Source organism: Arachis duranensis, chromosome 2, assembly GCF_000817695.3.
Source record: "Arachis duranensis cultivar V14167 chromosome 2, aradu.V14167.gnm2.J7QH, whole genome shotgun sequence".
Taxonomy (NCBI): Eukaryota; Viridiplantae; Streptophyta; class Magnoliopsida; order Fabales; family Fabaceae; genus Arachis; species Arachis duranensis.
This window is the reverse complement of record NC_029773.3, coordinates 36271814-36297835: the sequence shown is the minus strand read 5'-3', so window position 1 is coordinate 36297835 and position 26022 is coordinate 36271814. Positions and strand designations below refer to the sequence as shown.

At 36.6% G+C, this 26022-nt stretch overlaps 2 protein-coding genes across 2 annotated transcripts; one reads left to right on the top strand and one right to left on the bottom strand.

Annotated features, from left to right (window-relative positions):
- Positions 1-9806: 9806 nt before the first annotated feature.
- On the bottom strand, positions 9807-11057 carry LOC107474293 (delta(3,5)-Delta(2,4)-dienoyl-CoA isomerase, peroxisomal-like). The gene is made up of 2 exons (XM_016093917.1): positions 11050-11057; positions 9807-10536 (listed from the first exon to the last, which is right to left on the bottom strand). The coding sequence occupies exons 1-2, from the start codon at positions 11055-11057 to the stop codon at positions 9807-9809; spliced, it is 738 nt and encodes a 245-aa protein (XP_015949403.1).
- A 51-nt stretch (positions 11058-11108) lies between these two features.
- Positions 11109-16842, top strand: LOC107474291 (eukaryotic translation initiation factor). Its single transcript, XM_016093913.3, has 5 exons — positions 11109-11525; positions 12292-12460; positions 12672-12797; positions 16375-16440; positions 16527-16842. The coding sequence occupies exons 1-5, from the start codon at positions 11320-11322 to the stop codon at positions 16569-16571; spliced, it is 612 nt and encodes a 203-aa protein (XP_015949399.1). The 5' UTR covers positions 11109-11319; the 3' UTR covers positions 16572-16842.
- Positions 16843-26022: the final 9180 nt, after the last annotated feature.

The following is a 26022-nucleotide window of genomic DNA, read 5'->3' as shown; positions in this document are numbered from 1 at the left end:
ATTTAAAAATAATTTTTTTAGTTTCATCATAAATAGTATCAATTTTATTATTTGCCGATAAAAATAAATAAAATTAAATACAATCTAAAAATTAATAACCTTGTAAATTAGGTAAATTTAAAAAAAATATTTAAATTTTTTTAAAATATTAAATTAATTTAATTTTGTTGGAACAACATTAGAAACAGAATTAAGTATAGAGGAGTGTCAAATTAAAATTTTCTTTTAAATAGTATAAATAACCTCACATTTTAATAAGATTAGTAATTTTTAAATTATATAAATTTTTAAAAAATATTCTCAAACCCAATTGCTTACTTAAAAATTAAAAAAATGTATATTTGAATTTAAATTTCAAATTTTAAACATAATACTTTAATTAAAAATTAGAATTAGATTTTTTTTTAAAATAAGTGCACATTAAAAATTAATAACTAACATAATTGCATCAACAATAATTTATATGAGAAATTTATAACTTTATAGCATTAAATACTAAATCAGAAAATTAACAAAATATTAATGGTGTGAATCGAATTGAAAATAAAACCATAAGTAATAACCAAATAACTTCAATTTATATTTAAAAAAATTATAAATTTTAAACATAAAAATCGAAAAGAACCAAAGAAAAAAAATAACAACTCAAGAAAAGACAATGTTCCACCAAAACAAACATATGTTTGACATTATTCTATTAGATAGACTCTAAAAGCGATTCCAAAATATGTGCATCCAAATTTTCAATTTTCATTCTTAATCTTGATCTTCTTGCAAGTTGAGGTATCTCCTTCCACCTACGAATCTTCCGACTCCGAGGATAGTTGCTTGGCTGGTGTAATAGCATCTTTCAACACTTCGGATTCATCATTGTCCACAACTTCATTGGAGAATTGATGATTAGATTTTTGATGGTTTAGAATTTCACAAATGAATTCTCGTTGCAAGTATAGTTCCTAAACCAAACAATAATCCTTTCATACAAAAAGTTGTTTGTCACTAAAACAAACCCCTAAATTTATAAACCAAAGTATTCAAACCTCGAGTCGTTCTCCCTAGGAATTACAATAAAGTGTCTTGTTATTGGTTGTGAGTTATTTTGGGGTTTTTTGGATAAGAAGCATGAAAAGTAAATGGCAATGAAAATAAACTAACAACTATAAAAGGCTCTTGGCAAGGTATGAAAATTAGAAGTCCTATCCTAGTTATCCTTCTCAATTGTGATGAGAATTGTTCATTGCTACCACTTAGTTAACCCTTACTAAATAAAGGAAAGTCAAGTGGATGAATTGACTTGAGCCACAAGTCCTAGCCAACTCCCAAGGAAAGACTAGCTTTAGTGCACTCCAAACCAATTAGCAATCTCTCCAATTATCAATCAACAAAGGAATTAGATAACTCAAGTGTCACTAATTACTCTACCTAGGCCAAGAGGAACAAAATCTACACTAAAACTAAAAGAGACATTTCAACAAACACATAGAATGCAATAAAAGTAAACAACATAAATTGCAAGAATCAAAGAGAGATCTAACTACAAAGGTAAGAGATCAACAATAGAAAAGCAAAGAAAACAAATTTATTATGAATTACCTCTTATTGAATTGAAAGAAAATGGAAGGAACAATAGTAGATCTACAACAAAATATAAGAACAACATAAAGAAAATTACAACAAAGGAATGGAAGAAGAATGAACTAACAACAAGGAATTGAAAGGTAGAAGTAGAAGAAAGCAAAGATTAAAAATCTAGATCTAAGATTATTGAACTAAACCTAATCCTAATTCTAGAGAGAAGTGAGCCCACAAGACTTCTAAAATCGCTGGCCACGTTTTGCTTTAAGTGAACCAGGTGGCAGCAACGGCGCGTGCGCGTACTATGCACGTGCGCGCCACCATATGTGTAGCAACTATGACAAATCTTATATCGTTTCGAAGCTCCGGATGTTAGCTTTCTAACCCAACTAGAACCGCATCATTTGGACCTCTGTAGCTCAAGTTATGGTCGTTTAAGTGCGTAGAGGTCGGCTTGACAGCTTTCCGGTTCTTTCATTTCTTCATGAGTTCTCCAACTTTTCATGCTAAGGCCAAAGAAGCATGTTTTCAATCATGGTACAAAATTAGGAAAGAAAATGTAAAACATGCGAATTCTATGAATAAGTGTGAGAATAATGGATAAAATCCACTCAATCAAGCACAAGATAAACCCTAAAAATGGGGTTTATCAACCTCCCCACACTTAAACCAAGCATGTCCTCATGCTTAAGCCAAGAATGAAGTAAAGGGTATGGCATTTATTCAATGGAACTAACTAAATGCAATCTACCTATATGCAACTATCTAAATGAATGCAATTGCTTGGTCAAAATAAATCAATTCCCAAGAAGCATATATGCACAAGGGCTAAGGACTAGCAAGTCTACTCCATAATTGAATTGGGCTATTAAATATTTTTACAAACTTGCATGAAAGGAGATGATCATGGGTGGAAACATGTAATTGAGCAATCAAACCCTCACCGGATGCGTATCCGCTCTAGTCACTCAAGTGTTTAGGGGTTGATTCACTCCATTATCTCCTAATCATGCTTTCCAAGATTTGTTCTTCATCTAACAATCAACAATCATTCAATGCATGCATGCAATTATCATAAGGACTTTGCATAATTTGGTTGTAATGGGGCTAGGGTCAAGGTATGATGCATATATGGTTAAGTGAGCTTGAAATTTGAATCTTTGATAAGCTTAGACTTCCCACCTAACCTATGACATCCTATACGATTAAGTTCTAACCAACTACCCATTCTTCACTTTTCCACATACTCATGCAATTTCTTTTCATTTCACAACACTCATGCATTGATTTTATTGAGCTTCACTTTGCTTTGGGGCATTTTGTCCCCTTTTTATTTCTTTCTTTTTCTTCTTTTTCTTTCTTTTCCATATTATTTTTCTTTTCTTTTTCTTTTGTTTTTCTCATATTTTTCTTTCTATATACAAGAACCTCAATGCATAAGGTTTTACATTTGATCAATACATGAGTATGTACCCAATTCCCAATATTTCCAATAATAATACAAAACTATCCTTTTATTCACCCAATGTCCTAAGGTTCCCACACTTGAATGATACGCACACACACTAGCCTAAGCTAATCAAAGATCCAAATAAGGACATTTATTGTTTTCCGCTTTAGGCTTGTAATGTGCTAAAATTAAGAACAAGTGGGTTAATCGTAGGCTCAAATATGGCTAACAAAGGAAGATAAAAGGTAAGGCTTTTTGGGTAAGTAAGCTAATGAAATGATGGCCTCAATCATATAAATGCATGAATACACAAAATAATGGACATAAAGAATCAAACAAATCAAAAATTACAATCATAGAAAGAGAGTGATGCACACAAGAAGGAAAATAAGTGGTTATAAGATGTAACCACACCATTAGGCTCAAATCTCACTTGCTTGTGTTCTTAACTCAAAAACATGATCCACAAGATATATAATTCAAGCAAGTTTTATGAAAAGTTTTCACTCAAATCAATTGGTGCCCTATAGATAGAAATCTTGAAAAATTTTCATTATTTTGACTAAGCTTATTGTGTATATATATGCAAAAATAAGAAAATGCAAGTAAAAACCATAAAATCCTAGAATGAATTGCAAAAGTGTTGGGATTAGAAATTTGTCACCCAAAATCGCCGACCGGTCGGACGACCTCCCCACACTTAAAAGTTTGCACCGTCCTCGGTGCATTCAAAGTTGAGCAAGGGGGTACGGCGAATCTCCGGATTGTTGCGTGTTCTTAGTCTTGCTTCCATGTTTGCTTGTGGTGCATTCGTCATGAAAAACAAAAATATAACACCATAAGATGAGAAGATATAAAAACAAGGAAGCATACATTGTTAGAATGAGGTACTAATCACTAGAAATGAGTGAGTGACTTAGTGTGACATTCACAAATAAGTGTGTGAATTCTAAATTGCGCGGTTTAGAACACACATTAGCATAAAAGGGCGATGTCACAAAAGAAGCATGCACTTTACTCATTCTAGTATGCTTGAGATGCTTTAAGTGAACTTGTAAGGTAAAACAAGCATTAAAGAAGCATGAAAGCATACAAGCTAAAACATATGGATGCATATGATCATGAAATACAATGCATTAAAGTAAATGCATAACATCCTCTATCAAGAAGTTGCCTAATCGAGGAAAAAGATTCAAATTACATGGTGGCCAAATCATGCAATTCACGAAGAGTTACAAACTCGAAGGCAATTCTCATCACTTGGTATTTTCAAAAGGTAAGCATGAAAAATTCAAAACCAAGTTAAATATAACCTCAATCATAGAATCCAACAAAGATTATCTAAAAAAACATTCATGCTAAAATAGCATTTAGGCAATAAGAGGCAACAATGTGTAGTGAACAAGATCAATAAGCCAACACTTATAATGAAAATGGAGAAAATAAAATGAAAACTAAACTAAAGCTATCTAACAAACTAATTAACTAACTAATTAACTAACTAAAATAAATGGTTATCCATGGTGCTAGGAAGTGTTGGATGAGGGATTGGAGGAGGGAAGAAGAAAGGAGAAGGAAAAGAAATGGAAAGAGGAGAAGAAAAGAAATGGATGGAAGAAAGGGCATCCACGCGCACGCACTCATGACGCGCGCGCGTCGATGGCTTATTTCGAGAGTGGCGCGTACGCGTCATGTGCGCGAGCGCGCAAATAGGTTTGTGCCTCAGGCCTAATTTCCGCACAGTGCAGGCCTAACTCTTAGGTCAAGGTATGGAAGGTGGAACTTCTCAATCCACGCGTACGCGTGCATGGCGCGCTCGCGTGGATGGTCCAAAACGCTTGATGCACGCGTACGCATGCAGTGCGCGTACGTGTGAATGGTGCTCTGTTTTTTTTTTCAAAAATTTTTGCTATGTTTTTGCACCAATCCAAGCATTCCAAACCTCCAAACAGCTACCAAAATACCATAAAACCTTATTTAACATACTAAACTATCAAATGCACTTAACAAACTACCAAAATATGAAATTAAACTAATTCTACCCATATATACAAAAGAGAAAATGAAAAGATTTTACCATGGTGGGGTGTCTCCCACCTAGCACTTTTATTTATTGTCCTTAAATTGGACTTATGGGGAGCTCCTCATTAAGGTGGCTTGTGCTTGTATTCATCTTGGAACTCCCACCAATGCTTGGTTCTCCATTGTGCCCCAATATTCTTCATGGATTGAGCCAAGTGTTGATGGAGTTCTTCACAAGCTTGGGGCTCCCAAAGTTGATCCTCTTTTTCTAATCTGGGATCCCACACTTTGTTTTCACACCCGTCTTGAGGTTGATCATCATTATTGGTCCAACTGGGTGGTGAGTAAGGTGAATTCTCTATATAGTGGCCAACAATCCTCCTAGACCCATCTATTTGAGCACTACTCCAACCTTTATATCTCATGTTTGATGCATCAACCATAATGAGCCTTGATTTGCAACGCCAACCACATCCGTTTCAAGCAAACCATATTCAAGGGGAATAATAAAGCTAATAGAAATGAACTTCACCCACTCAAATGAAGGTGTAGATGGCAACCTAGGCAAAGATGATTCCAAGGTTCTTGACAAAGCATATTCCACCCCCATCCTCCTTTTTCTAAGGATCTCTACCTCTTCACAAGATTTCTCTAATTCAATCCTTTGTTCATTAATACTATCTAAGCCTTTTCCCTTAATCAAACTATAATTGGTAGGGTGAAAGAAGTTTACCTCCACAACATTTTCAAATGCACCGGGAGAAGGTTCTTCAAGTTCAAAGGATTTTCCACCACTAGGACTTGATGCTTGATCTTCATCACCAAGGGAACTTAATTCTATCTCTATCCCATCCAAGTCTTCATATGTAATATGCCTTGGAAGGTGTGCACTTTCCTCCCTAACATCAATTTCAATCATCTTGGAGGGGTTTTCTTCAACTCTATGTTCCCATGGAGGCTCCGCATCTCTTAAGTATTCTACCACTTCTTCCTTGTCTTCAACAATTAAAGCTTCCTCCAATTGTTCCAATACAAAGCAACTTCCTTCATTTCCCACCGGAGTTTCCATCTCTCCTTCATGCTATGTTCTTCATTTAATTCTCCATATGTAGCCATGGGAGTTCCTTGAGTGTTCAAGCATTGGGAGGCTAATTGATTCCTTGAGTGTTCAAGCATTGGGAGGCTAATTGATTTGTTACTGCATCCAAGGCGGCCATGAAATTTTGCACATCCCTTTTCATCTCTTCTTGTCCTTGAACAAGAACACCAAGGGTTTCATCCATTAGAGATTGGGGTGGTTGGAAGGATTCATCATTTTGGGGGAAGGGTTCATAATAGGAAGGTGGTTCTTCTTGGTAGAATTGTGGTGGTTCAATGTTTTTCATTCTTTCCACTTGTTGCACAACACACCCCATGGTTTCTTGAAATTGATCCAATGCTTCCTTGAGATGATCCTTTGACTCTTGTTCCTCTTGGATAATATGATTAGGATCATGTGGCTCTTGGATCAATGGATATGAGTATTCTTCCATGAGAGGTTGTGGTGGAAAGTAGTATTCATCTTGTGGTTGAAAATTTTCATTTATTGGAGGTGGTTCATCTTGGTAATAATATGGAGGGGGTGGCTCTTGAAAATGTTGATGTTGTGGTGGTTCCATATATGGCTCATATGGCTCAAAAGTTGGTTGGTGTGATGGATATGGATTAGTGTCATATGAAGGTGGTTGGTGAAAAGAGGCTTGTGAGTATGGTTGAGGGTTATGTTGAGGGTATGATTCATAGGCATATGGTGGTGGTTCTTGAAAATCACAAGGAGATTCACCATAGCCATTGGATTGATATGCATCAAAAAATGGCTCTTCTTCATAGTGCATTGGTGGAGGTTGTTGCCATGAGGATTGATCATATGCATATGGCTCCTCCCACCTTTGATTGTCCTATCCTTGATACATATTCTCATTGAAGTTCTCATCACCTACAACATAATTGTAACTACAATCATAGCCAAAGTGAGAATTCATGATAGTAAGAGAGGGCAAAAACAAAAAAAAAATAGTAACAAATAAAGAGAACAAACTAAAAACTAACAGGGATTTTCAGAGGTTCTATTATTCTCTCTGATTCCTCCAAATCAGGCTGAACATCTTTAAAGATGTCTTCTAGCTCTGATTCGAGACTCTCAATCATATTGACCTCTCTTACCAGAGAGTCAACGATATTGACGAATGGATTTTTGACGGTTTAGAATTTCACTAATGAAATCTCGTTGTAAAGTATAGTTTCCAAACCAATAAAAAATCCTTTCATACAAAAGATTGTTTGTCACAAGTAACGAACCCCTAATTTTATAAACCGAAGTATTCAAACCTCGAGTCGTTCTCCCTAGGAATTACAATAAAGTGTCTTGTTATTGGTTGTGATGTGTTTTGGGGTTTTGGATAAGAAGCATGAAAAGTAAATGGCAATGAAAATAAACTAACAACTATAAAAGGCTTTGGCAAGGTATGAAAATTAGAAGTCCTATCCTAGTTATCTTTCTCAATTGTGATGAGAATTGTTCATTGCTACCACTTAGTTAACCCTTACTAAATAAAGGAAAGTCAAGTGGATGAATTGACTTGAGCCACAAGTCCTAGCCAACTCCCAAGGAAAGACTAGCTTTAGTGCACTCCAAACCAATTAGCAATCTCTCCAATTACCAATCAACAAAGGAATTAGATAACTCAAGTGTCACTAATTACTCTACCTAGGCCAAGAGGAACAAAATCTATACTATAACTAGAAGAGGCATTTCAACAAACACATAAAAGGCAATAAAAGTAAACAACATAAATTGCAAGAATTAAAGAGAGATCTAACTACAAAGGCAAGAGATCAATAATAGAAAAGCAAAGAAGAACAATCATTATGAATTACCTCTTATTTAATTGAAGGAAAATGGAAGGAACAATACTAGATCTACAACAAAATATAAGAACAACATAAAGGAAATTACAATAAAAGAATGGGAGAAGAATGAATGTAACAACAAGGAATTGAGAAGATAGAAGTAGAAGAAGATGAATTAAAATCTAGATCTAAGAACTAAACCTAATCCTAATCCTAGAGAGAAGTGAGAGCTTCTCTCTCTAGAAACTAACTTCTAGAACTAAACTATGACTAATGGTAACTAACATCTAAAGTATGAAAAGTATCTTCATTCCCCCTTCAATTCTTGGCTTAAATAGCATCAGAAATGAGTTGGATTGGGCCCACAAGACTTCTAAAATCGCTGGCCACGTTTTGCTTTAAGTGAACCAGGTGGCAGCAATGGCGCGTGCACGTACTATGCATGTGCGCGCCACCATACGTGTAGCAACTATGGCAAATCTTATATCGTTTCGAAGCCCCGGATGTTAGCTTTCTAACCCAACTGAAACCGCATCATTTGGACCTCTGTAGCTCAAGTTATGGTCATTTAAGTGCGAAGAGGTCAGGTTGACAGCTTTCCGGTTCTTTCATTTCTTCATGAGTTCTCCAACTTTTCATGCTTCTTTCCGTTTGTTTATTTTTTTAATCTAGTGTTAATTAGATTAATTCTAAAATAGTTATTAATCGATTTTAGTAATCTACTTTTTTCAATAAATCAGACATATATACTGAATGTGATCATAAATAATATAATAATAGTTAAATTTATCAACAATATATTGGCTATTATCACCACCATAAAACAAATTAAATATAAAGGCTATTACACTTATAAATCTATAAAATTGCACTATCTTTGATTCGTGCAAGGGTTTACTTATCAAATAAAGTTAAAATATGAACCAAAAATATTTAAAAAATTGACCTAGCATCACTTGAAAGAATCATGAAAAATAACCAACTTACCTTATTATCTATGAAAACCATTTCCATGTAAGTTGTCTTGTTCTTGTCAAATTTTAATGAAATTTTTCATAACCTTATATATTAATTACGATAGTTTTTCTTAATATATATACATATACATAAATAATTCTATACATATACATAAATAAAAAATATATGAATTATATTTTGTTAAACTCTATGTTACTGGTTATTAAAAACATTTAAATCACATATATTAATTATTTTTTGTTATAATTATTTTGTTTTATATATATGATTATTTTTTATTCTACAATCGTGCAATACTTTTTTATTTGTTATATTTATATATATTCCTCAATTCCAACTCCATTCATACACATATTAACAGTTTTTTCTAATAGTGATGTTTTAATTTTTTGTTTTTCTTTTTTTCACGTATCTTTCTTTTTTTAAATAGTGATGTTGTAATATTTTTTAAATATATTTTTATTAATAATTACATTACTAATCTAAAATATAAAATGAGAAAAAAAGGTGATACATATATCTAAGAAAGAAAATAAACTTAAAAATAAGAAAAAAAGAAATTTTATTTTAAAAAATGTAAAAATAATATATTCAAAAAGAATAGTTGTAATATATAAATGAGTAAACTACCATTTGTACCCACGAGAGTTGAAAACGCTGACATATCTACCCATAAAAAAAGGAAATTACCATTTGTACCCATGAAAAATAATTTTTACAAGCAAAATTATCCAAACCCTAAAAAATTAAATAAAATCCCTAAACTACCCCTCTCTCCACCACTACCACTATCATCTCCTCTCCCCTCCTCTCTCTCTCTCTCTCAATCTCGATGGAAGCGGTGTGGGTGCCATGGCCATCGGATTCCCCAGGAGAACGGTACTCAAGGGTGTCATTCATCTTCGTTGGAGGCCTCGTAGTCGGCGGAGTAGCGAGCCCCAATAATCTTTCGGTTGCACAAGGCGGCGGGGAAGTCCCTTCCAGCGACGCAGCTGCCAGCTTGATCGAGGTCATCTTTGGAAGGGAAAGCACGAGAAACGAAGCCCAACTGCTTAGCCTCGGAACTGGAAAACCGGCGAGCTGTCAAGGCCAACTCCATGACATTACCGTAGCCAACAATTAATGGCAATCTCTGAAGAGTGCTGAGATCAGCAGCCAGGGCCAAATCAACCACCTTCACCGAAAAGAATGCGTCCTCCGTGCAATATCTTAAGTCACAGGCTGTCACGATGTCAACTGCACCACCGATGCAAGCGCCATGGATACTAGCAATCACTGGCTTCTGGCACCGCTCCAACGCCGTGACGGAATCTTGCATCGCCAGGATCTGCCGACGGAGACTCTCCCCGGCATCGTGGTAGGACTGCGTGATAGATTTCAACTGGAAAATGTCGATTCCGGAGCAGAAGTGATCACCGGCGCCGGATAACACGATGACGTTGACGTCATGGTTGTGGTCCAGGGCATACAGGGCTTTGAGAAATTCAGTGAAGAAATCATGCGTCAGAGCGTTGCGTTGTCTCGAGCGATTCAAGTATAGGTGGAACACCCCTGATTTGGGGTTCTTCTCTACTACCTCTAGGGTTTTGTATTTCTCTTCCGCCACTGATTTTCCTAATTTCCTTTCCAGTTGGGAGGAACAGGGCCGAGGTCGCGGTCATTGAAACTCTCTCTGCCGAGGTGCTCTTCTTCTCCGGGGAAGCGGCAGCAAGTGTTGCTGTGACTGTGAGGATGAAAGAGAGGAGGGTGTGGCAAGGAGCCATTGGAGCAATGGTGGGAAAGAGGGGTGGTTGTTGGGTGAAGAGGGTGATGGTTGGGTGAAGAAGGTGGTGGTGGGATTTGAGATTGAAAAGGAAAAGAGAGGTGGTGGCTGGCTGAAGAGGATTAGGGTTAGAAAGATGATTGGGTGAAGGAGGTGGTGTGGTGGTGGAGATAAGGGTAATTTAGGGATTTTAAGTAATTTTTTAGTGTTTGGATAATTTTATTATGCGAAATCCATATTTCATGGGTACAAATAGTAATTTCCTTTTTCTATGAGTAGATATGTCAACGTTTTCAACTTTCGTGGGTATAAATGGTAGTTTACTCAAGATAAATATATAAATATGTGAAAGTAGCATTTCTCAATAAAATACCTAGCCATGCTTACATGCTAGCTGGATATAATAAAGAAGCCCAAAACCCATTTAGAGCAAAAGCATAATCTACAACAGAGCCTCAAAACCCAGACTAAAAGAAAAAACACCCTCAGACCGAAAAAAAAAAAAACCTACAACAAACCCTCATCGTCTTCTCTTCCTCCTTCATCTTTCTCAGTTCCTCAGTCCTTATCCTTCTTGGAGGCTGGAGATAGAAGGAGAGAGGAAGAAAGAGAACACGACCTTCAGAGAGAGAGAAAGAGAGCGATGGCAACCGAAACAGCAGGAGCAGTAGTTGAATCGTCTTCAGCGGCGACCGTGCCTTCGCCGGCGCCGGAGGCTGGATCGAAACACAAGCTGGAGAGGAAGTGGACGTTCTGGTTCGACAACCAATCGAAGCCGAAGCAAGGCGCTGCTTGGGGTACCTCTCTCCGCGAGGTTTACACTTTCGATACTGTCGAAGAGTTCTGGTGGTGCGTTTTCCACTCTTTTTAAATTTATTTTTAATTTAGTTTGAAGTTGAATTCAAGTTCGCTCGATCTTGATTTTTGAAATTATCGTAGATGTGATTAGGAGAAAATAAAAAAAAATTCTGATTTTCATGGATCTTAGGAGAGAGAATCCTTAGAGGGTTTTCATTCATTCAGAGGACATGTAAATTTCTGGGTATTTTTCTTTTATTTATTTATTATTTATTTTTTAGTTTTGGTTCTTGTGTTAAGATTTTAGGCTAAGAAGTGCATATTCTTCAAAACACTAGGGTTGCGTTTGAAACTGCATAAATTAGGTAGCCCAAGTTTTTGTTGCTGTCTCTGAGATTTAGAGAGACAGTATCCAAAGGCCATGTTGAGCGGTGGATATTTTGTCAAAAAATTCTATTATGTCCATTAAAATTAAGTCATCGAATATATTTGTATATAAATACATAAATTGTGGACACCAAAAAATAATTACATATGTTGTTTAACACACTTTCAATGCATATTTTGTATTAAAACATGTAGTTGTTTATTTTTTGTGTACATGGCTGCACTTTTTTTATAGGTAACTTTAAGATACTCCTGGTTATATTTCCAAGGTTTTTAATTTTTTTTCAAAATTTTTTATCCTAGTTTAAATTTAAGTTTCAGAAGAAGAAACAAGTAAACACATTATGCACATCCTTCTGTTGAGATTTTTGTATCTGAATCCAATCATCATAGGATTTTGGAGAACATTTTTCATGAAATTTTGTTGCAGTTTGTATGATCAGGTATTCAAGCCCAGCAAATTGCCTGGAAATGCAGACTTCCACTTGTTCAAGGCTGGGATTGAGCCAAAATGGGAAGATCCTGAGTGTGCTAAGGGAGGCAAGTGGACTGTCACAAGCAACAGGAAGGCTAATCTTGATAACATGTGGCTTGAAACTGTAATTTCTTGCTACCTTTCTTTCTTTTCTCAAAAATGTTGGAGTTCTTCTGGATTTTGTACATAAAGAATATGAGAAATGATGTTGTTTCTAATTGTTCTAAGTACTAAATTTTGCTTGTTGAATGGCAGAACTCTTGTAAAGATTATGGATGAAATGCTGGTTATTAATTGCTAAATGTACTGAATATTTACTATCCCTTATTGATTAGATGATGGCTTTGATTGGGGAGCAATTTGACGATGCTGAGGACATATGCGGTGTGGTTGCAAGTGTGCGCCAGAGGCAGGACAAACTTTCGCTCTGGACAAAGACCGCAGCAAACGAGGCAGCTCAGGTTTGTTATTTATCCTGCAAACTATAAATCCGTCTTTATCCGCTGCTGTGTTATATTGTATTGTCTAGGATTTTGTCTTGTAGTATATGCAAGTGAATGTTTGGTGTGTTACTTTCTCTTCCTATCTTCAAATGAGTGATTGCTTACAAGTGGATGATGGCATATTGTATGGGTAGCACGCTGGTGAAAAAGTATTTGCTTTTGCATCTGTGGAAAAGGACGTTATTGAGGAAAAAGTTAAAGTAGTGACAGAGTTGCTGTTTCCGTGTTTAGGCCCAAATTTTGATGTTATTAAATATAATTAAATAATTACGGAATTACCCATTGTGCCCATAGCCAGTAAATGTTGAATACAATGGTTAATTATGGCATGATAAAATATTTTATTTTATTTTATTTAACAAAGTGAAATGGAGGAGAAAAAATTTGTTCCAAATTGAAAAAAACATGATTTAGTCAATAGTAAGTATCCATGATTGATGATGCAGTGCACAATGAAATCAGAGGGAAAGGCACAATATGCGAGTAAACTACTAGTTTGGCTCCCAAGGTTGCAATTTTTGACAAAATGATCCTCGGAAAAAACAAATGATATTTTGGCTTTCCAAAAATGATATCAATTTGATAAAATACATGATTTATTTTTAGTGGTAAACAGCTCATGCATTTGATCCAATTTTTTCTTGGAAAATTTGAAAGTTATTTAGAATGTACAAATGAGAACTCGAAAAAATTCGATCTTTAGACTCTTTTTTCAATTGTTTTCCTAATTTTCTCTTGCCATTTAGGGGAAAAAAATTGCCAAAACAAATTCACATACAATTACCAAGTTTGGAGATTCAAAATATTTCATTTTTCTAAATAGATTTGCAAAAAATCGTGTCGAAATTGGATCTCTTTTTCAAGTATGTAGTACTGTATTTGGTACATTTTATCAATTTGAGATATCTTTGGAGGGTCAAATGTCATTTCTTTTTTTTGAAGGGTTATTTTGTTAGAAATTAAAATTGTAGTTAAATGATAGTTTACTCCAAAATATACTATTACAAAGTGTTGAAAATGTGTTTTTTATATTCTTGAAAATTAGGGACGGAAGAAACGTGTAAATTACTCAGAATGTTCTGGTTTCATAGTGTCATGTTGTGATGTGTCTATTTTAATATTAGTAGTGTCTGATCCAAAAAATTTTATTAGTGATTCCCAAAAATCATAAGAAATTAGAAACAAGGCAGTCGGGTGCAAAGCATCCCGCATTCTGCCGCAAATAGTATATGTTTAGCCTAACCTAATGCATGTATTGGTGACTAATTCTATAGTTTGAACTGGTCATCATGAGGTCACATAGAGTTAACTGAACTGTTGCCTCAAGGCACCCCTTCAAGAAATTATATGAAATAAATCTCAAATATTTTATTCAAACACAAACTAAATATTGATTTATGTGGTTCAACTTGCAGATGTCATTTCTATTATTTTGTTTAATTAAAAATTTGTTATATCTCAAACACATGCTTAGCTATAATATCTCGCAATTTTTTAAGGTTATTCTACATTTTAATATTTCTTATTTCATATTTTAAAATTGAACTAGAACAGAGGTAAGTACCAATTACCAATATAAGTTTAACAATTACCAAAAGCAACAACAAAGCCTTGTCCCACTAGTTGGGATTAGCTACATGGATCAAGAGACGTCATTGTGTCCTATCATATATTATGTTTACAGTAAGACCATTTAGACATAGATTTTTTTTCGACCACCTCGTGTATGTTTTTTTTAGGTCTTCATTTACCTTTTGCTACTTGTTTACTTTCTAATTCACCTTCCTAACCGAATGTTCCGACGACTTTTTCCCCACATGTTCAAACCACCTAAAATGAGATCCTACACTTAAAATTTCTCTGTTGTATCCTCATTCCTTTTTCTGTCCATGTGTGTTTTGTCACTTTTATCACATTAAACTTATGCCCATGCTCACCTTCACCCTTTCCCACTTTTTTCCTTGTAAGCACATTATGTTAATCTTTCTTCTTGCTATGGCAGATTTTCCTGTAATTGTAACTACATTCTATGTCTCAAACTGCAATTTTCGGTTGCCTCTATCTTTACCTTTGCCTCTTTACCTTTGTGAACTAGTTTATTTACCCTCGTTTGATAAAAAAAATGTGAGAATTGTACATTTTGCACTACATCCGGATATCGATGTAGCGAGCTTTCCTCATTTGACATTGTACTCGAGCCATATAGTACTTTGCTTTTGGGGAATGACCTAACTTTTGCGCAATATTGTATTTGGTCAATGTCATAGAGATTCTACGAAGTTTTATGTTTGCTATCGATTGCCTAACACAACCCTTTTCCTTTACCTTTATCCGGGTTTGGGATCGGTTATGCAAGTTAGACAATTAAAAGAAAGTGAGCATGGTTATCGTGAATTCTAAGAAGTATGTCACAGAAATAATTCCTCTTTATGGTGAAAGACTTTAGTGTATATCCCCTGCAATTTTTGACAATTCTCAAAACCATCTCATTGATGCGAGATTCAAGAAGTGGTGGAAATAATGTTTATCTTCGTATTTTAAGAAAATTTCAAAAAGAAAATAGTGTTGATACAAAAGATATGATATTTGATTTAGACACTATATGCTAAGAGTACAAGAAGGACAATGCCCAGTGTCACATACCTTCGGGAGGGGATTTACTCACAAGCCCTTTTCCTCTTTAAATATATCACTAAAGTAGGGGGGCTCTACCCACTAACCTCGTTTTTTTTTTTTTAAATGTCGCCATCTTTACTTGCGGAAATTCTTTTACTCGCCACCAGCACAGTACAAACAAGTTCACATGACTTGTTATCATTGAGTCTAATTTGGCATACCTTTCTCAGAGTTGAGTTTATCACTTCTCGTAAGTCGCTGCTCCTGTCTTAATATTGTGGAAGCTTTTTAAACCCCTTTTTTAACTATTGACAAACATAACGTTATTAATTTTTTAATAAGTAAATATAACATTATTCTTATAATATTGTCATGAAAGAATATTCGGATATACCAAAGAAATAGTTAAATCTATTACAATGGTGTACAAATTACCATTACTTGTTTTTTACCCAAAGATAGTGTAATTTCATTGATAAATGAACGGCATGGTCCATAGGACAATGAAACAAAGAAAGTAGGGATCTCTCAATTCTATGTTTGGGACTTGGGTATTATGGGTGCTCAAAGTCCCACATCGAGTAGTATGGGATGCTTGATGTTGTATATAAGGAGAGTGGTTCTTTCCTTTTAACAGCTAGCTTTTAAGGTGTGGTTTCCCACTTTCCTTAGATACCTAACATTCTACTTAAAGAAAATATAACAAGAGAAATCTTAGAAGGAAGAAATGGAAGGTAAATTGCGTAGCAAAGGTAAATTACCTCCATTAACACTGGTTTTAACTGCATGCACTTAAAATAAAGAAGAAACTTAAATGTGTTTTTTTTGCTTCTTTTTTTCAATTGAGTAACCCGTCATTGTATTTCCTTTGCAAACATCTTAATAGAGGCTTTGTGTTTTGTAACGCTTTTTTTTGTAGATGGGCATTGGAAGGAAGTGGAAGGAGATCATTGATGTTACTGACAAGATAATATATAACTTCCATGTAAAATTCCTTAACATCAAATCAGATGATTACTTATTTGCTTATTTCACAGATATCATTGATATTCTAACATATAATCGTTGCAGGATGATTCTAGAACCCGATCATCAAAGAGTCGGTACAGTGTATAAGAGCAGTTTTGGGGCCTTTTCATGCGCATGTGCATGTGCTGCTAGGCTGTTATGATATTTGATCTTTTAACCATGTGCACTGTATACCAAAATCCACACCACATTTTTGGATTGATGCACTACCGTCCGACATGTTCCCCACTCTTTTGGGTGCAATACTATATTATAATTTTACTTTTTGATTGCTATGTTAAAATTCCTACTAGAATTCATTTGTAGTTTTATATATTTTTTTTTAAATTTTATTGGGACACACTTTAGAAGCTTGAAACTTTGAGTATGCCAAATTGCAGTTTCCAATCAGCTTGAGTTATGTTGCTTATATATAATGATTAGTTGGGCAATTATGTATTCTTGGGAGAAAAATCGGAGTAGTTAGTTGTGCTGTTTGGAGCCACCTTCTCTTTGATCCCAAATCTTCCTGGCTATTGCCACCACCCTGTGGCTCGCTTGGGTACTGTTTGGTTAATCTAGGGATTATCTCCGACTATGGATCTTGTTTCTACGTTCGAAGTTATCAGAATGAAGAATCAAATGTGTAGTACGTTTGTTTTTAAAAATGCGCCACTTTATGAACGCAACTTATCCTTGACTAAGTTCTTTTTTTTGGTGCAAAGATCCTTGACTTAGTTCTTTATATCACCCCTCAGGTGTGAATAATCATGGACTCGGTTTAAATATATTTAGACCACTGATAATGTAGAGAAAATAGGAGAAAGAATTTATTGCTTTCATCTCATTCGAAAAGGGATCATCTCATTCAAGAGATATATAGAAACTATAGAAATTTAAGTTAGTTGATGAAGTGGTTAGTTCACTAGTTTGCTTAAACAAGTGTTGAAGGTTCAAATTTTACTATGTGTATGCAGTAGTTTATTGGCCAGCAGTAAACTTTTAAATAGAGCTTTAATCCGCGACGGATTAGTCTTTAACCTATCGAACTTGGGAATACCTTGAGAAATCAAAATTGGATATATAGAGACATTTATTAACTATTGTCATAAATGTTAAGCTTCTCAACCATTATCATAAATGCTATATTAACTATTATCATAAATGCTAAGTTATTAACTATTACCTACCAGTACCAGCTACATTTTGAGCTTTTACACTCCCTCTCGAGCTTGAGTATATAGATCATGGATTAAGTTGCTCTAAAATGAGAGTGTATTAATCACTCTTAAATTAAGATAATAGGAGTTACATGTAATGGAAATTACAAATTCCATGGTGGTTAACCATTTACTTTATTACTTTATTAATTTTTTACACTTTAGAACATTCAAATTCATAATCATATATCTAGGTCAATCTAGGTCAAGCTGATGGTAGAGGCAAGAATCTAATTAGTTGAAAAGTATTTGTCATTCCTAAGAAGTTTGGGATTTTGATGATTAGAGATCCGTTTCGTGCTAATGTTGCTCTTTTTGGAAAGCTAGTTTGACAATTTTTTCATTAGCCAAACAAGTTATGCGTTTAGGTGTTGTCGGATAAATACCATTCCTTTCAGGATGATGGGTTTAGTTGGTATCAAGACAAGGGATCTTATGTCTGGAAGAATATCTGTAGAACTTGGGATATCTTGAAGGAAGATTTTGTTTGATACATTGGGGATTTGAACCTGAACTTTTGATTTTTGAAATGGACAAGAGAAGGACAGCTTGTCTTGAGATGAATTATGCTCACATTTCTAATTCAGATCTATGGATCTTGGACCTTTAGTCATCTAGATAGTGTCACCTTAAGAATATATATTTCCCTCTTAATTAGTTTTTGAAAGACAACATTCTTTATTATAATCTAGATGTGCGAGCAAGTTCGGTGGTATGATGGTTTTGGGCTGGTGCGGCGTCAAAGGTTGCTGACTCTCGTAGTGGTTACTTGTGGCTCAATAAGAACTGGTTGGAAGGACTAAGGAAATTGGCTTTGACTTTGGCATCAGCTTGTTCCAAAACAAATTCTTGACTTGACTTTGTCTTAGGGAGGCTTTGTCCACTACTGCGTTTCATTTCAGGAGGTACATTTCACCCACAGATAGTTGTCCAAAATATTTTTCTAGCTTGAAATCAGTTGTTCATTGCATTCGGGATTGCTCGAAAGCTTAGCTAGTTTAGCAAGCTTTGAAGATTTCTGGTTAACCTCTGGATTTGTTACAATGATTCTTGCTTCATAGCAAAGAGCACTCTTTTAAATTCTTTTATGATCTCTGGTGGATTTGGCATTCCATGAATAATGAGATCCTTCATCTACACGAGTCTTGATCCTTGAATAAGGTGACTTGTATGGCTTTGTCTTTAGAAAAGGAGTTTCGAAATATTTTTGAATTGCAACAAGTTTTTATCCCTTCTACCATTAGAGGCTCTTGGATTCTTCTTCGGTGGGTGCATTTAAGATTACTTGCGATGCTAGTTATTCTGGTACTAGTGATCATATTGGTTTTTCCTCTGTTAACAAAGATTGGAATGAAAGTTGACAATGAGACTGTTTAGAAACAACTGAGAGTAATAATATTCTTTAGAGGTATGTAAAGTTGCTTGATTGTCACATACAAATCATAAACTCAATTTTTTTTAAAAAGAATAAAAATATTTTTTTTTCAAAATAAATAAAAAAAATTAATTACTTATCCATTTTTTTATTGTAGGTTGGAGATAAATTGGGTGGGCTAGACTCGATTTGGAGGCAATCAGCCTTCCTAAATATTAAAATATATAAAAGTCTGTGCTCCTTATTTTACAATAAAATGGTAAACTAAATAATAGAGTAGAATACTAATATACTAGATAATTACGTATACATAAACAAGCAAACATGTATTTACATAACAATAGAATAGAATATTAACATTTGTTCACCATACTTGGTCCTTTTTGTAAATTCATACCCACAAAAAGTGGTTTTTTCCTAGGTATAAGGTAGAACATTTGATCTCCATTATCACTGGTGGAACATTTTAGACGCGACCGTATCAAAGTAGTTGAAAACAATTAGCAATTCTTCAACTTGAAGTTTGGTTGCATTTGGTTTGGTTACGTTAAGCTGTCATTTAATAAATACCTTTATCCTTTGGTTTAAAATATAAAAATAAGGTCACACAAGTACGGCAAAAAAATTTTCATATAAAAATAAGGTTAAAGGACTATATCGTTTTTATTAATGTTTTCTTGTCGTCTCTACGGAATAATATATAAAAATATATTTTTATTAAAAAATATATATAGTAATTATTATTATTATAATATTTTATAAAATTATAACTAAAATTAAAGGTTAACAATTTAAATGTTAAAAATATTAAAAATAATTAGTATTTGTCTTAATTAATTTAGGTTGATTGAATAATTATCTTACTCATTTTATTTAAGTAAGTATTAGGAATTCGAATTTTATGTTATGTGTATAACAATTTATTAGTTAGCAGCAGACCCTTAATAAATAGAGTTTCAATACATAATGGAGTAGTCATCAGCCTACAGAGTTAGTTAAGGAATACAGTGTAAAAGATAGTATTTGCTCTTAAAGTTGAACAATTTCTCATGGATAGTAATACTTATAGGAATTTATTTTTGTTAAAATTTATTTGAAATAATATTATTTGTTGGTATTATATTCATTTTTGAAGGTAAAATAGGGCAGTTTACTTGAATAAAATAAAGGAGAGAAATGTTTACTGAAATGCAACAATTGCAATTTTCTTACCTGCGTGTTCTGATTCATTATTATGTAAACCGTGGTAGGTAACCACGGTTTACAATTTACGTATAAACCGTTGTAGGTTAGCACGATTTATGAGTAAGTAACAATGACCATAAACCGTGGTAGGTAACCACGGTTTACGAAAGCAGAAATTTGACCATAAAACCCTTTAACCTGCCATGGTTTATAAAGGGTTATGTAAACGCGGAAACCCTTGTTAGTTACCATGGTTTATGAGGAGAAGAATTCTATATATATGAGTGAGATTCAAGCTGTTGAAGAGGAGCATTATCACAATGGCAAGTGAGGAAGAGAGTTTTCTTGTCTTAGTGCATTGCTATGGAAAAATTCAAAGAAGCAAAAAATATGGTGTGAAGTTCACTGACAGAGAACTGTTGAGTGTATTTATCAGTTTATCAAGCACTTTGTCAGATGTAAAGAATAGCATCTTGCAGAAATTTGGGGTATTTGGGAGCAAGTGGGTTAAGAAGCTATTCTACAAGATTCCCATCGCAGTTGTGTCGACCGGTGTTAAGTATGATACGTTTGTGATAGCGGCCAATGAAGATATTCGGGTTCTGTTTCATTATGTTGGGAGTTTTTCGGAGGTCAGAATACACGAGGTGCATGCGAAGTTGGAGGTTGGTGTCGATAGTTCTGGGGCATCAGCTCCAGTTCATAAATCGACTGCCGAGCGGTGCGTCTAGTTCGATGCCTGCGGCCGGACCATCTGTTCTGTAGGTCGCATCCCCTTCCTTTGCGGCTGATTTAGATTGAACAGAGGCATTTGCTTCTATATCGTTGAAGAATCTTGGGGTCTGGCAGCAGGCATTTGAGGTGGATACCGGTGGTGGCAGGATTCATGATGTTCAAGGGTTCGGGGAACCTGATTGAGAGAATGCAATGCGGGACGATGACTCTGACCAAGTGCCTGTAGATATCATTGGGGACAACGATAATGACACAGGTGCCAATCCACATACACAGCATGGCCCTTCAAGTTCTGCCACACAGCAGTACCCTCCACACTTTTCCACTCTAAACTTGGAGGCTTTGGGTCAACAAGAAGACGGATGTGCTACAATTGGGGGTTCTTCTATAGAATTTTAGATTGGAAATAAATCCAAAATAAAGATGAAGTTGTTCTGAGTGTGAAGGACTATAGCATCCGTCGAGGTGTTGAGTACAGAGTCTTGGAATCGGATCATCTGAAGTATCATGGAAAATACAAGGAGTTCGGTAAGGGTTCTAGTTGGTTGATTCGCATATCGCTTCGTGCACGAAAGGGCACTTGGGAGGTTAGAAGGTACAATGATCCGCACACTTGCTTGGCCACCTCTATTTCCAGTGATCACCGGCAGCTTGATTACCACATTATCTATGCGAGAATTTATCCGTTGGTTAGGGCAGATGCTGCGGTTATGGTAAAGGTCTTGCAACAAGCAACAGAAGCCGATTACGGGTTCAAGCCTAGTTATAGGAAGGTTTGGATGGCAAAACAGAAGGCAGTAGCACAAATATACGGAGATTGGGAAGAGTCGTATGCCGAGTTGCCACGTTGGATGCTAGGGGTACAGTCGACTATGGCCGGGACAGTTACTGTGTTGAAGACCTCTCCTGTTCGACTTGGGGATCAGGTCGATGAGTCTATGGTGTACTTTCATCGTCTTTTCTAGACATTTCCACCCTGCATCGAGGCCTTCCGGCATTGCAAGCCCCTGGTGAGTATTAACGGTACCCACTTGTATGGCAAGTATGGAGGCACGTTACTGTTGGCGATAGCGCAGGATGGGAACTCGAACATCCTCCCGATAGCCTTCGCCCTTGTAGAGGGAGAAAATGCGGAGTCATGGTCATTCTTCTTGTCCAACCTATGATCGCATGTGACGCCACAGGAGGGAATTCTTGTTGTCTCTGACAGGCATAATGGCATCAAGGCTGCCCTTGAGGCCCCCGAGAATGGTTGGCTGCCTCCATGTGCTTTTCGAGCTTTCTGTATTCGTCATGTGTCCGCGAATTTTAGCCTTAGCTTCAAAGGTAAAGATGCAAGGAGGATGTTAGTGAATACTGCCTATGCAAAAACTGAAGCAGAGTTTTATTACTGGTGTGACATCATGCAGACTAAGAATCTGGCCATGTGTGATTGGGCCAATCGGATGGAGTATGACAAGTGGACCTAACATCAGGATAGTGGGAGACGATTTGGGCACATGACAACCAACATTAGTAAATGTGCGAATTCTATGTTAAACAGAACTCGCAACCTCCCGGTCACTTTATTGGTTAAGTCAACTTACGGGAGGCTTACTGAGCTATTTGTGGTCCTAGGACAGACGGCGGAGGCACGGTTGGGAACTGGACATGAATTTTGTCAAGCGTTGGTGAAGGCAATTGATCAGAAAATCAGAGACTCCAGGTGCTTCACCGTCACATTATACGACATGCACCAATTGGAGTACACGGTGGCTGAGACGACACCGACCGAAAACTTCTCGCTGGGTAGCTATCGAGTTTCCCTTAAGGATCACACATGCGATTGTGGCCACTTTTAGGCACTGCATTATCCATGTTGTCACGCTATTGCATGTTGTGCTCACTCGCGCCTGAATTGGGCGTCATATGTTCACAAGGTGTATCGTATGAGTGAGGTGTTCAACGTGTACAAGCAAGGGTTTGTTCTGCTTATCCCAGAAGGCCTATGGCCCCCATATGCTGGACCAACAGTCATTCTCAATCCTAACATGAAGCGTGCAAGAGAAGGACGTCCAAAGGCAACCAGGTTCCGCAGTAGCATGGATCAGTCTGTTGAGAACCACCCCAAGCGCTGTGGGCTCTGCCGTCAGCCTGGTCATATGTGGAGGAACTGTGACCAGCGAAGACATACTACTGCCAGGGATGGTTAGATGTTATGAAGATTATGATCTTGTTGATGTTGTCTATGTTGTATTAGGAATGCTTAATTTGAGTAATGTTAGGTGTTGAGTCAATCAATGTCGTTTGTGAGTTCAGTGTATTAAGTACGTTTGTTTAACTTGTTTTATTTTAGATGTTTAATTGAAACATGTTGGTCGGCTTATGAAAGAGCTAAATAGTAGTTACAAATGAGTTTATAACCATAGTTCATAAAACATATATAACAAACATACATGTCTAATACTAAATAACAATAGTCTGATACATAAAACCCTAAACATGTTGCTAAGAACATAATGAAACATAGTTCCCACCATATGTAAAAACAACACAATACTAATCAGAATCCTCGATGTTGTCATTGTCGTCACGTCGAAAGGACCAAGCAGGTGACCTCCGGTGCCACACATAGGAGGATGACGTATCCTCACCGGTCACTGAGCAGCCTCTACTGCGGAAGTCTGTGGCAGAACGGCACTGAATGCTGATGGTGGGGTCCCTTCTAACGCGAACCATGGGTCATATGGAGAATGAACATCCTGACTCAGTAGCTGGTACTCGAAAAACTGGGAATGAACATCCGGAATCTGTGGCCTATAATGGGTCGCATCATCGTTCCTTAGCATGTCTGCTATATCCCTAAAGAACTCTTAATGACTAACAGGATCCTCGATATCCATGCCGACGGCCGCGGTAGCAAAGTCAGCGAAGCCCTGTGGCCCGACACTCCCGAACATCTGAGAGCTACCCGCAACTTCATAGGTGGGGTGATCCATCCCTGTTTCCAAACCTCTAACATCCTCACCAACAACGTGCTGAGAACCATCATCCCCATCGGGAGGTCCTCTACCTTGAGCCCGTCCACGACAATCCCGCCCACCCTGCCGTCTGGCTCTACATCGAGGAACACGATGATCCACAACACCTCTATCATCAGCACCACCTACGTCCTCATCCAAAAGATTGTCGAGCTATCGCCACTCTTGATCGGTGGAACGTGTGCCTATACGCCGACGACGATCCACTCGCCTGTTGTCAGGTCTGTCTGGGACCTGCACCCTGGGAGGTGCCTGCGATAATCCTCTGTGACGAGGCTCCTCGGTCAAGACAATCGGTCTAAAATCATGAAATGCAACATCTGGGGACAGAAATCTGTGGGCCACACGGCACCACCAGTCCAAGTACTCAGCTGATAGACCCTGATCAGCTACTTTATCGACTGGGATGACTAAATTCAGTCTGTTCTCCCAATACAAATGCCATTCCTGATAATATCTAGGGAACCATCGATCCCCACCCCTTCCATCCTTCGCATGGAGCCAATCTATGTTCAGAGCCAACTAGGGGAGATGCTAAACACCGCCGAACTACGGCACCACCCTATTCACCTGATGCCACTCTATCGTAGCAAAATATATCAGGCTAGTGACCGCCGTTCATAGCCTATGGTGCTCGTCAACAAGTATCTCCGGATGAATAACAGCAGTAACATCGGGAGTAGAATAAGGCTCCCACACAAACTGTATGGGAGAAGGTAATGTTAGGTAAGACCATCAGAGTAAACATGAACGACTACTTGTAAGAGTAATAACTAAACGACTCACATCGCGAACACGCAATCTATCCAAAAAAAGGCGTGCAGACCACCACTCTTTGATCCCCCTGCATCGTTTCTCAGTAGATATGTTGCCCACCTACAAGTTTCATTGAAAGCATGTGATAAGGAACGACAACACATGAAATTGAACAAGTTATCGACCGAAAAGAATAAACCATACCTAGATGCTAGAGAAAATCCGAACACATCAAAACCACTGGGTCTGAGACTGGAAAACCTCAAGAAAATCCAGGACTGTAGAAGCTGTAGTGTCCCGGCCAAGCTAACAACGTTTCTGTTTGTCCCACGATAAAGACATCTATACAACCAGGCCAGAGCCGCAGAGCCCCAGCTATATCTTCCCAAGTCATCCATCGATGCCAAATAAGGCAACCAGCGAAGGTGAACCCGATTTGCATTCTTGTCCGCAAACAGCTGATAGGACAACAACATCAGAATATAAGAACGCGTGTATATACGCACGGTCTCTTCACTCACATCTGCTAGGAGAACCTAAAACCTCTCATGGAACCATGTGCAGCACACCCTCATCTGCTTGACTTTATTCTGTGGCGGTAACTTGCCAAACAATTTGTGAAACCACACCTATGTGGGTCTTCCATTCTCCATCAGATTATCAAAGTTAGTCAGGCACCCACTAACGGCCTCCCCATTGATGGGCAAACCCAGTTGATATGCCACATCTTGTAAAGTGATAGTGCTCTCCCAAAATGGCATGTGAAAGGTGTGGGTCTCAAGATGCCACCTCTCAATGAATGTGCTAATTAGAGGCTCATCAACCCAGAACCACTGACTGTTCAGCCTAGCTAAGTGATACAAGCCCGCGGTCTCCAGATAGGGTATAATTCGGTCGTGTAAAGGCATATTCCGTTGTCTCCTGACATCGCTAATAACCCTAGTAGGCTGTAACATGTGGATAAGAAAATCCTCAACATACGAGTAATATTAATAACAGTAAATATAATTTAAAAACATTATTATACACCCACATTGTTATCTATTTTCTCTAATAATAGTAATAACAATAATGAAACAATAACAATAGTAATAATAACGATAATAATAACATTAATATGAATAATAATAACAATAATACTAATAATAACAACAATAACAATAATTACAATACCAACAATAATAATAATACTAACAATAATAATAATAATAATACTAACAACTCCCAATAATAATAATAGTAATAATAATAATAATAATACTAACAAC